Genomic DNA, 12179 nt, shown 5'->3' with positions numbered 1-12179 from the left:
TAATTCTATTGTTCGCCGGGAAAGAACCAAGCATTATATAAGAAAATGGGTGCTGGTTGTTGGAAATTTGACTACTTAACCGATTAGTTTTAGTCCTAAATTGTCGGGGTAAATAAATTCCAATACTTATCTGTTTGGTAAAATCTCTTATTTCATCGTTTCTTTCGCACCTGGAAATATAATGCCTTTTTTTAATGCCTAATTTTGCCTCTTTTTGTTGTGGTGTACAATATACTTGCGTACGATGGTAGTCCTTTCAGTTACCTAAGCCATCACGTTGAAGTAATTTTACTTTGCCTTAATTTTTATCGACATATCGTTCCATGAGGAAATTCGTTTCATGCGCTGCATTATGTTACTGTGATATTAAGTTTTCTTCGATACGTTAAATATTTGGAATACGTCATATTGACATGCTTGCTCTTAATACCCAAGGGTCAGAAATTGATAGTTGGTCCTGTTTTAGTGTTATGTATTTGTAAGCAATTACTCCATAATAAATGGCGGTAAATAATATTTCGTTTCCATATTAATTGGCTTTAATTGTGTTCTTCTCCTACGGTGCAGTTACGAGGATACGGAAATGAAAGTATGGAAATTAAGGAGATAATGGCTGTGTTTTTTCTAAATTATTAAATTTGAAATTCAATCTTGCCAAGAGCGGACGTTTTCACAATAAAGGCCTTGTTTTTGAGTAAGGAAAAAGATTTCTGTTTGTAGGAAAAAACATGAGGATAAGGGTGTAGTACCCTTCAGAGAAAAAACCACTGGAGGAAAACGCCCCCATAAGAAGGGGGCGTGAAAAACCTGCGAAAACCTACTAAAAGAAAACTGATGTCATATTACATGCAAATACAACATTATGGTATCAGCGGCTTAGGGCGAGAGAGAAGTTGACGGACGGTGGGAGTACTGCGAATGGAAGGCAACGGGTTTATGGCAGTGTAGTGTAAATTAATTGAAGTTGAAATGTGCCCTTGAGTAAACAAAAATGAAGTAAACAGAAAATGAAACGCTACTTCGTATTTGCCTCTATCTAGTTATAGTTGCGACTTGGGAATAATATGAAAGAAAATTTCCATATTATATTGAAAAAAACCTTTAAATTGTATTTTTGAGATATCTTCATCGATAGGAAATGGTGTAGGCATGACAATTAGCCAAATGGTTTTTCAGTATGGTTTTTTCCACCGAATCTGAATCTTTTGATGGGTGCATCTTTCCCATCACTATCCACCCGGAGACCCGATTGGGGGACTGTTTTACCTTGGAAATATTTGTCATGTTGAATGCAAGGCTGCATCTTGTAGGGAAGAAAATGTGATGGTTAATCTCGTTGCCTTCCTCTCGCAGTACTCCCATTGAGTCCGCCAACTTCTTTCTCGTCCGAAGCTGCTGATAACGGACCGATACTCTGGATCTTTGCCATCAGTACCTTCTGGTGAACTGCTACTTCTCATCAAGTAGCTACGGACAGTTTGTCGCCTCCTAAAATTCTAGGGAAATTTCTTCTTGAGTAAAAAAATGAAATTCGAAAATTAATTATTGAAGGCTCTAGGTTTTGAACCTGCCACTACTTCTAAATGTTGATATGGGAGGTGGTGTGTTGATTTCCTCATGGCAATTACATCTACACAAAAAGGCGTTTGGCGGTGGTGTAGGATACCAGTCGTTTGAGAAAAGTGCGCCTTGGTGTGATTTGACTTTAGTTCCACGTAAAATTCATGGAGGTCCTTAATTTTTCGAGGGGAAATCGAATTCCTGAATCTCCGTTCGGCAAAGTACTACTCTCTGATTTTATCCTTCCTGTCGTATTCGGAAATTTTGTGTGCTTCTAATTTTTTTTTTTTCTCGGGACCGCTCGGAATGATACTTATGTTTTCTTAAACGAAATGGTTTGGATTGTTGCGGCTAGAGCTTTTCCCAGAATGAATTATTGGCGTGTTAAATTCACACATCCAGGATACCGTCCCTTTTCCTCGGGCACTTTGAATTTCAAGATTGTTTTGTTCGCAGAGTGCGGAAGCTTTACCGGCGACCCTTCGATGGTTACTGAAGGGCTTACCCATTGCTGTGACAAAAATGAAGCTCTGAAATAAAGAAAGGGGAAAAAGTGTGTGTTGCATATTCTTGAAACGCTTCCTTCTCTTTAAAAACGAGTGATGTTGTCGTCAACAATGGAAAAAGCATAGACAGATGCTGTTTTAGATGGGCGATTTTTGAGATAACCATCAGTGGTGAGGGAAATAGCGGTGCTTTCGTGGGGGTCTTTGGTGACTCGAGGTGGCTAAGTATGGGCGGCGGATGTGGACGGGTAGCAGCTAGCCAGTGCGGTGAGGCTGGTTATCTCTTATCGTTGCGTGTTATCAAGGAGGAAGTGGCGCAGCGCAGAGTGTGCGCAGGGAAGGGTTTGCTTAAGGAGGAAAACGGCTGTGAGGTGTCATTTAGTTATGCCTGTGGTTGATAATCCTTAGCGTAATAGAGGCAAGAGGTTGCAGAAACTCGCGAGAGGATTAAGATGCATTGGCTCAGAAGTGGCCTGTGGTTAAACCGCTAAGTTCGATGCTCAGTATCCTTAGGATTCGGAACCTCTTCGGATGTTTGGCGGCCATGGCGTTATCGCTTTGAAGACTCTGCTTCTTAATTTTAAATATACTTACATATAATTTCATCCTCAATATGCTATCCTTGTTTTCTCCCACTTTTTAGTGGCCCTCTAATTATTTACGTCGTACTCGTTTGCTTGTTATGTCGATGCCACACTAGTTATTATTTGGTGGCTACATACTGCTTATGTGAAGAAATGTTCGGTGAAATTCTTGGAAAGTGCTCTGTGAATTATGGCTTGTAGAAATGGTTAATGTGTGTATCCTGGTTGTAAAAGCAACATAAGGAATTAATCTTACAATGACGTCCGAACGACTGTTGTTATCACTAAATAGAAGAAGTTCCCTACTTCCCTGAATAGTCCTCATTTCTATTTATTACGGGGAAACCTACGTTATTTCATCAATTAGTCATCTGCGCCTAGTTTTTTTCGTTCTTGTTTATTTGACGTGCGATACAATTAATGCCCTTCCCCAGTTTTACAGTAAGAATTTTCGGGAAATACAAAATTTAAGTTGAATCTGATAAATCGCTTCAAAACGTATTTTCTTGTATGCTATTGTTTTACTGATTATGGTACCGTCCAAGTAGTTGCTTGTCCATTCTGATGGCATTGACTTTATTATTTAATTTATTCATAGTTAGTTAGCTTACGGCTTACACCATTATGGCTGAAAGAGGAAACTGATGACGTGACTGGGCACGTATTTTGCGCATTTGGAACGTGATGTATGTATAGGCAATTCATGGAAGTACGTTTATAGGGTATCATTTCAGCCAGTTAACTGTTCAACCATGTTTGGAAGACCGTCAAATCCGATTCAATGCCTCCGCTCAGCAGGGCCAATAGCGCGCGGCTAATCGATTATTCAGACTTTTCCGGAGCTCGGAGCTTCTCACTACCGGCGAAGTTTCTCCGCTGTCATGACGACGCAGACGTCGTCCCTAACCCCCCTCGTCTTTTCATACGTAGGTGGGGCTCGAATCAATTGAGTCGGAGAACAGTCAAGTGGTGATAGCCCTGCTTGAAGATTATAAGTGGGCATGGGATGTAGGTAAGGTATGACTCAATATGCGAGGTTATATTAATGGAAATTTGCAGATATGTGTATTTATCGAGAATCGAATGGTAGTGAATAATGTTAGCAGTGGAATTTTTCAACTGGAGACTATCGATTTCATAAAAATAACAGAATGAAAATAGTTGCAAATTTTGAGTTCAACGTTAACGATCATTTCAAGTATATATGCTCTGATTTTCTGCTGTATACGAAGAATCTTGTTTAGTACGATATTTAATCTTCTGCTGGACTCGTTTATCCTCGCAGTTTAAGCCGAACTACGTCTACTATTTGTATTTGTGGTCTGTCTTTTATCAATTTTCTCTATTTTTTTTGGAAGAATACATAAGCGCTATTGTATTTGAAAGTTGTTATCTCTAGCAAATACGCTCTGCCCGTCGCAAGGGACGTAAATTCTTGGCCAATTTTCGCCTATTAACGTAGCTGAGCTCTCACAATTCTGGATCATACCGCTAATTTATCCGCTCCCTTTTTTATTGTGTACACTTCCCTCTCAACGCTCGCAACCAAGAGGACTGCATAGAAGAGGCCCAATTTCATCCCATAGTAGGGCGATTTCTGTTGCCTTTTCGGTTGCATTTTAACCGATTTTCAAAAATGTCCGCGGCGCGGTGATGAGTGCAATGCGATCCACTTATTTCCAATATTTTGCTGTATAATGTTTGTCATTGCGAGGAATAGAATTGGAAAGTTATGAATTTGATAAATCACATCATTTCGTACATGTATATAAATTTATGTTAAAACTGCTGATTATACCTTATGTCCTCATGAAACTCAGATAATTTTGTCCGTCAGCTACGCGAGTGGCGACTTTTGTAAACCCATTTAAATGCGCGGTGGTTGACAATACATTTAGAGGCTGGCTTGAGATTCCTCTTTTGTAATATTCGTGCTCGCAACTCTCATTTCTTTGAAGTCCAGACTAGATGTTAAAATCACTGTCTGCGGTTTCTGGTTTTGATTGCCCAAATGACGTTTCCAGCGGCAGAAGGAGAAACTTGCGATGAAAAAGGAACGAGAAAAGAGGTGTGAAGCCCTTGAGCTATCCCTGTAAATGATCGTGTGATACAGCCTTGCTGAGTTAGATGATGATTACTACTTTTACCTTTTTGCCACGCTTCCTCGACTACCAATCTTTCCGGTCAGTAGTACCCGGCAGATTTAAAATACGCTGTCGTTTACCCTCTGTCTCTCTCATGATAGCAGGAGGTGACCTTAAGGATGAAATATTTATTCATGGTCAGTCTCCTCAGTCGGGAGTCATGACTCATTCTTCGCTAAAATTTGGTCGGGATTTGAGCGCACCCATCTTTGAAGGGGCTCTGTATCAGGCTGGTTAAGAGGCTCAATGTTAGCGAATGATTGTTGACTCAGGAAACGAGAGATAAGGACGATAATTTTTTGATACCTAGAAGTGTTTCGTCCCGTTTGTGAGCCCGCTCTTAGGGAGCGTAGAACGAGCGTGATTCTCTCAGAGCAAGATAAAAGTTTGAGCATCCCATCATATGGAACGTAATGAATTATTTTAGTGATATGTAGAATTTGTTAAAGGTTAAGGTCACTCGTATTAATTTATCTTGAATTGGTGTAAAATTAAATGAAGTTGTATTTTGAGACCTCAGAGAAAATTTCATAAATAATATAATTCTCCGGCTTACAAATTGTATACAGCCCCTGACCACGCCTGTTAACCTTCCTTTGCCCGTTGTGTTAAAACTTGTCCGCCTTACTTTCATCTCTGAAACGATCGTCCGCTAGGTGGTAGAATTTACAGTCGCCCATGGAAAGCATTCATTGCTCACGTTCGGAATTCATCAGGACAATGCGTATGTTTCCAAATTAGTTTATCTTTTCTCGGTCGAAACGAATACCACATGGTTCCTCAATGCTTTGCTTCTATACTGTTGCAATTTTAACGAGGACTTCCATGCCCAAGTAATTATACACCATCCGTTATTTAAGATGGAAATTTGGATCACCCATGTATTTTGCAAATCTCACACTTTGTAGAAACGAATAATTACCAAATTATCTTCATAACTTAATGCTAGTAGGTGTTTTTGGTCAAAATTACGTAATTGGTGAACATAACGGAATTTTACTGCAATATTTACGCAATTAATAGACCGCAGAGCTGGCCTTATGAAACACTGATTGTCATACATATTTTGCAATTTGGACCTCGTTTGGGAAAATGTATCGTTCGTATTGTTAGTTAGACATTGTTAACATACACTGAAAATTATTGATGAGGTTATTTATGCAAAGTCACATTGCTTTTGTATATGTTGTACACGTGAAACGTGGGGCGGGAATAAGTTGCACTCGAAAATGAATTTTCATTTTCGTGTAATAATTTCCACATAGTTGAGCGTAATACAATTGAACGAAGTTGCACTCTTTCGAGGGAGAGGCAACTCTCAGATTTTTGTGTGACCAGTAACTGCCTTGATGAGAAAGATAATATTTCACATCTAAGGGATAGCTGTACCAAAATTCATGCTTGCTTCGTCAAATTCAACGTTCTTAGCTGTGTCGCAATGATTACTTGAGTATTGACGATGGACGAGCGCCGATTCTGCCATCTAGCCGTTGTGTTTGCCCACGGAGACAATTAGGAAGAAATTTCCACGAATGTTCAGTCCTTACTCAAGTCGGTTCACCGGACTTCAGCCCGGCCGGCGAGAATGGTTGTACATCCAGCATGTAGTATAGAGTAGTATGCAATTTCTATCTTAGATTGTGACTTTTGTCTTGTCATCGAGATGATGTCACTGCTATTTATTTTCAGGTTATTCTACATTTCACGTTCATGTATATTTTTCCTTACTATCACCGAAGTTTGTTATCCGTGTATAGTGGTAACAATCACGGTCCAAATCAGCTAATACATTATTTTCCCAATCTTTCGTTGGATATTTCATCTACATCTGCATAATACCCCACAAGCCGCCTAAAAGGCGTGTGGCAGGGGGTGTTAGGACACCAGCCGTTTACAGATAAAAAAAAAGAAGTGAAGGGTGACCTCTAGGTTGAGCGATAACGAAATGGTCGCGGTTCAAATCCAGGCGGATGCGTCGGAGACTCACTGCAAGTAAATGCAGTGTGAGGACTTACTGGCAAAGGAACTATCCCTTTCCTCTAGCACGTGCTTGTGACTTAGTTCGGGATGAACTCATCGTTAACCTTATCATCCGCTTGAGTAGAAGCACTGATAGATTAGGGTGGAGCTCACCACAGATTAGGCCACAGGAATGTGAATTTCACATATTCATATTAGAAGGCCAGTGCATTCCCTTGGACCACGGCGCACTCTAGCTACGGCCTCGGAAGACAAACCCTCAGCCCTGTGGGTCAGAACGCTTCCTCTTAATTAAAGTAATGAGGCATTACCTCCGTCGGTATGATGGGTCATGATATCGTATCACTCGTCACTTGAGATGCGATAAGTTGTCTCATCCGCTGTTCTTTTCCTCGTCCAGTGTGAATCGGAGGGGCGGGATCAATCGAGAGTAGTTCTCGTGTAATCTCTCGTTTCGTCCTCCACCCCCATCAAAGTGCTTTTCTCTCATCTCCAGATTTGAGGGAGCCCGGAAGATATCGGAGACGGTGCGCTTTTAGTCGCGCAAGTGCCGCTTATCTCGCCGGTGCGTCACCCGTGTTTCATTTTTCCTCCCCTCGCCTAGCTTGGCGGAATTCGCGTCTTTCAATCTCCGCTCTCCTCCCAATATCGCTCATTCCCCTTGGAGCGTTGGCCGGGCGTCCCCCGTCTGGAAAGCAAGTGCACGACGATGGATGCGGTCTTGAGGCATTCCTACTTGGGGTCCACGCCGTTGGATGCGTTCCATGAGGTACTCGGCCCATGATCCCTCTTTATGCCCCGTTCACACTACCATTATTCTCAACCAGCGTAAGATGACGTCAGAACCAGCGTGCGTTCACACTTACCATGGTTAGACACTGGCGACATCTGATGAGTGGCAAACTAATTCCAAGTGAAAAATGAATAAGGTGGTTTCCTGTTATTTTTTTATTGCCTAAATCGAAAGATTATTACTCCTGGAGTACGTATTTCACGCATTTAGATTTTTATATGACGATATCAATTTTTCGCGATTAAATGAAAAGTGAAAATTTTCAAGCGCGCGAAAACGCGAAGGGTAAGTATGAATGCCGGGAAAACTCCCGTGTGACGTCGTTCTGGTTCCCGCTGCCGCAAGTGAGGTAACCTTGGGGCGAGGTTCTGAGCGCTGATACGACGCAGGATGCTAGCTGGTAGCAGAGTACCATGCTAGCTGGTAGCGCTTGGCTTAAATAAGTATTATTAATACCTTATCAAACGGAGGAAACTTTCCGACCTTAGGCAATTTTAATAGGTGATTATTAAGACATGTTTCCCTGAGCTCTGTGCCTCATGCATGCATTGGTAACCTCAGACGATGTAAAACTCCTATCTACTCGTATAGAAACTAGGTCCCTGTGACATCACGTGGAGTGGCATCGCATGGGCGCCAATCTGGCCTTTTTACAAATGAGGATAAAATTGACCCTTGCCATTCGTCTAAACCGGTATTTCTAAAACCAAATAATTTGTATATCATGAATACACTAATGGTGGGTAAGGAATCGCAATCAATGCCTGTCGCTTTCTTTGATGAAGGAAACTACCCTATTGACAAGAGCGAATAACCTGGTGGAAGGAAATACAGAATGTGCAGGGCAAAGTTCGTGTGTTAATTGCAATGATTTTCAACGCAGGTGCATATTATGAGCTGCTTATGAATTGAATATTGCATTACAGCGTCGTCAAGCATTGTTCCTGGCTTCGTAGAAGTTAATTCAGATGTGTTCGTCCAACTAATCATTTCATCGATAGTGTGTTTGCATTTTTCTACTGCTCCATTGAATACGAATTAAAGCGACTATTAGTGATAATTAGGTTGATATCAACAACCTATACTACTACTTGCCCTTGATTTGGATGTGTTGACAAATCATTGATGTAGGTGAAGAAAAGAGGACCTAATCTTGAGACTTGTGTCTCAATTGAGGCACACTTGTGGTGATTTGGAATTAAGATATACTTCTCGCTGCATTACAGTCTTAGCAGTTATTGTTTTCTGATTTTGACAAAGGACATGATCCAATCTGATGCTATACCGTAAATTAAAAGTATTTTACTTCAATTAAATGGTGGACGAATAACTAGCGGAAATGTAACTTGGTTGTTGAAATTAAACTTATGAAATTAGAGAGAACGTGGTATTTTTTGTGATGTGTAGTATCACCCGACGTTTCTAACTTCATTTTATATAGTTATATCTAACTAGCCGTTAGCCTGATATTTTATATCGATATGGGAGGAACTTTTGTTCTAGGATGAACATAAGTGATCTTTTTCGAACTGGGACAAAGAACTCATGCCAAAACATTAAAATCATTGTGACCATTTGATTTTTATTGAGGTAGTTTCGCACATTTTACATAATTCTAGCAAAATATTTATAGAGATTATTCAATATGTCAGTAACAATACAATGGGAGCTAATGTAGTTCACTACGAATTATATAGTATATCGCATAACTTAAAACAGGTTTAAAATCTCACAATATACAGAAAATTACGGAATGAATCTACAACACTTTCCTTAGAATTAATTCTGATGAATATAGTTCAACAATAACGGCCGTCTCCTCTTCGAATGCTTTACTTTCTGTTTTCTTTCCTCCTATCCCACCTTGTTGCTACTTCGCCTTCTTCTTTTTCTAACCATCTTTTAACCAACTTGCGTTCACAAACGCATAAACTACCGCCAACCATGGTCGGAAAACGGTGGTCAGAATCCCAACCACGGTTAACGGTAACTTGCGTTCACACCTCGTTTCGTAACCATGGTCGGGGCTAACCGGCGTAAAAAGAACGTAGTGTGAACGGGGCATTAGACGTAACGACCCAAGTGCACTAAGCTTGTGAATATATTCGCTGCGCGTAATCGTCTTTCGAACAAAAAAAAACGGGAGAGGATATGTATTTTGTCCTCTTTCTCATCATCTTAATCTCCGACTTTTTTGGAGGATCTGCTTGGTGTGGTGTCCAGTGTATACGCTTCCCATCCAGTGAGCTCGGGTTCGATCCATGGTGGTTGAGGACATTTTCTGGTGGTGGTTGGCTTGGGAACTTTGCGGGGGGCCAAAGAACGCATCATTCCCGCTCGAGCGGTTATTTTTCGCAACTAATTACTCCTTAACAACTTGCGCCATCACATTGACATTCTAATTTCCACAAATTGCGACTCGCCGTTAATCTGGAACAGGTGTGTGAAGTTGGAAGGGGAGTTAGGGTTATATTTTGAGTTTTCAGTGAGCAGATACGCCAGGTCAATCGTCGCAAATGCCAGATTTATTTTTGTGCCATCAAACTTTCAATTATTTTGGCTGTTATCGTGTGAGTACCAAGTGAAATAAAATCGTAATTTTTTGTAAATATTGCCGCATTTCCTTACTACACGATTTTTCTGTAAGTAAGCTTCGTCTCTTCCATCGATGGAATATTGGAACTAATTTTTAACCCACTACTCATTGTCGGATCGACTCGAAATTTTTCATATTTGCTTGCTTTTTAATAACAATGCAATATCCAATAATCAGACCATTGAAATTTTGTTTTGTAATGCTCTAATTATTTTACTAAAATATTTGACTGGAAACGCTAAATGGAAGAAAAGGAGTTAATTTTGCTTATTCAAAGAATGTGGTAGCGTGTCCGAGCGGTCTAAAGCGCTTGCTTTAGACACAAGTCCCTTCGAAGGCGTGGTTTTAAATTGCCCCACTGACTTGTGTTTTGTCTACATCCCGGGATTTCCCTATCGTTGTAGTGCTTGCGCTTAAAAATAAGTTACTTTATGATGACGCTTTTTCTTCACTTCGTCAGTTTTTATGTTTCATCAATGACATTTTGCAATGGAAGTTAACCCACTTCCCATTTTCTGATCGGCTTGAAATTTTGCACACTTGGTTGCTGCTGATGACAATACATTTAGTCAATAATCAGGCGTTTGAAATTTTCTTCCATCGTGCTCGAATTTATTAACTAAATTTCCATATCGAAGAATATTTAGAAAATTTCTCGGATGGCATTAGTTATAATTTTTTTGGCAGAAATTTTTTTGACAGCCTTGGTTTAATCGATTGTATGATTCACTACTAAAAAAGGAGAAAATAAAAATATGATAAAATATATTTAAAAACAAACTTAAAAAAACAATATAAAATGCACTCAAAAGTAAAAAACAAGCTTTTCATCACACGAATAAGGAAGCGTGGATGCTGATTAGGTTTATCAGAGATGAGTGTACATGAGGCTAATAGGTGAGTAGGGATTGGCGCGCAGTATTAATATATAAACTCAACCAGCATCCGCCCTTTATTTTCCGAGTGATGAAAACCTTTTTCATTTTTAGTGCCCTTTATACTGTTTTTGAAAACGGCGTGTTTAAAAAAATGCTTTTTGTATGATAGGTATATTTTTAAATCTTAACACCTTATCAAGGAGTTTTTACTGGTTTTACCAATGCAACGCGTTCAATGCCGGGCTCAAACGTAATATTTTACACCTACTAGTAATTAATTATTGACGTTTACCTATTGATGCTTATAGTGGAGGGGTTAAAATATTGATAGCAGCGGTGGTTTGGGTATATCATGGTACGAGCGTGCTGCGCCCGCTCCCAGCGGGCTTCCCCCGCTCTTTTCAATGCAGGTCCACAGAGGGAGCGTTTCTAATTTTAAAATTTAGAAAAAAAGGCAGGGTCTTATGTGCAAATTTAATTGGAATGTTCATGTACACATTGAGGGGAGAGGACCTCTTTAAACATAACATTGGAAGTAATTACTCTATCCTTTGTTAAACGCACATGATGACTCATACTTACGTATCAACAGGAGACTTGAATGTGGAATCAGCCGCATTTTGATAAAAGTTATTTAAAGAATGCGAGATATTGTTGCAAATGAACAAATGTATCAGTTTGTGCGCCGTTAACGTCAGGAATATTTACCGGTTTTTGTTTTTTTAAGGAAAAATAGCAATATTTAGGGAGTAAGATATGCCGTCGCATGTTCTCTGATAAATTCTGAGCATTTTGGTACCTCATTTGTAGAGTTTGGTTGCGTATAAGTTGAGAAAAAGGTATCTATACAGTAGAAATAATGTAGAAGATTGAGGAATAATTTTGAAACAAAAGAAATGGCCGGGGGTGTCTGGATAAACATTTATTCATATCCCTATAGTTTTCAGAAATCAAGCAATCTGAATTGCGGTTAGCGCTGCCCTTTTGCAATTTATATTGCTACTTTTAATCAAAGATCGATCAAACTTTTGTCTTATACTTCTGAAGTATTTACATTATGTAGGAGCTCTTCGCTACACGCCTGATATGTATCATGCACTATAAGGTAGGATGGTTTATGTCAAAGTAAAAATTTTTC

At 39.8% G+C, this 12179-nt stretch overlaps 1 protein-coding gene across 3 annotated transcripts in view; it reads left to right on the top strand.

The window, feature by feature from the left end:
• LOC124171925 (plastin-2) overlaps positions 1 to 12179 on the top strand; it is a 156526-nt gene that overhangs the window by 56892 nt on the left and 87455 nt on the right. Inside the window, exon 1 of one of the 3 annotated variants that reach the window (XM_046551354.1) lies at positions 7397 to 7543. The exons of the other annotated variants lie outside the window; for them this stretch is intronic. Within the exon in view, the coding sequence (XP_046407310.1) occupies positions 7484 to 7543 (60 nt within the window). The 5' untranslated portion in view covers positions 7397 to 7483. Of the gene's footprint in view, positions 1 to 7396; positions 7544 to 12179 lie in introns of those variants that run through there. 3 annotated transcript variants of the gene reach the window in all.

Source organism: Ischnura elegans, chromosome X, assembly GCF_921293095.1.
Source record: "Ischnura elegans chromosome X, ioIscEleg1.1, whole genome shotgun sequence".
NCBI lineage: Eukaryota > Metazoa > Arthropoda > Insecta > Odonata > Coenagrionidae > Ischnura > Ischnura elegans.
This window is presented reverse-complemented; position numbering and strand designations above follow the sequence as displayed.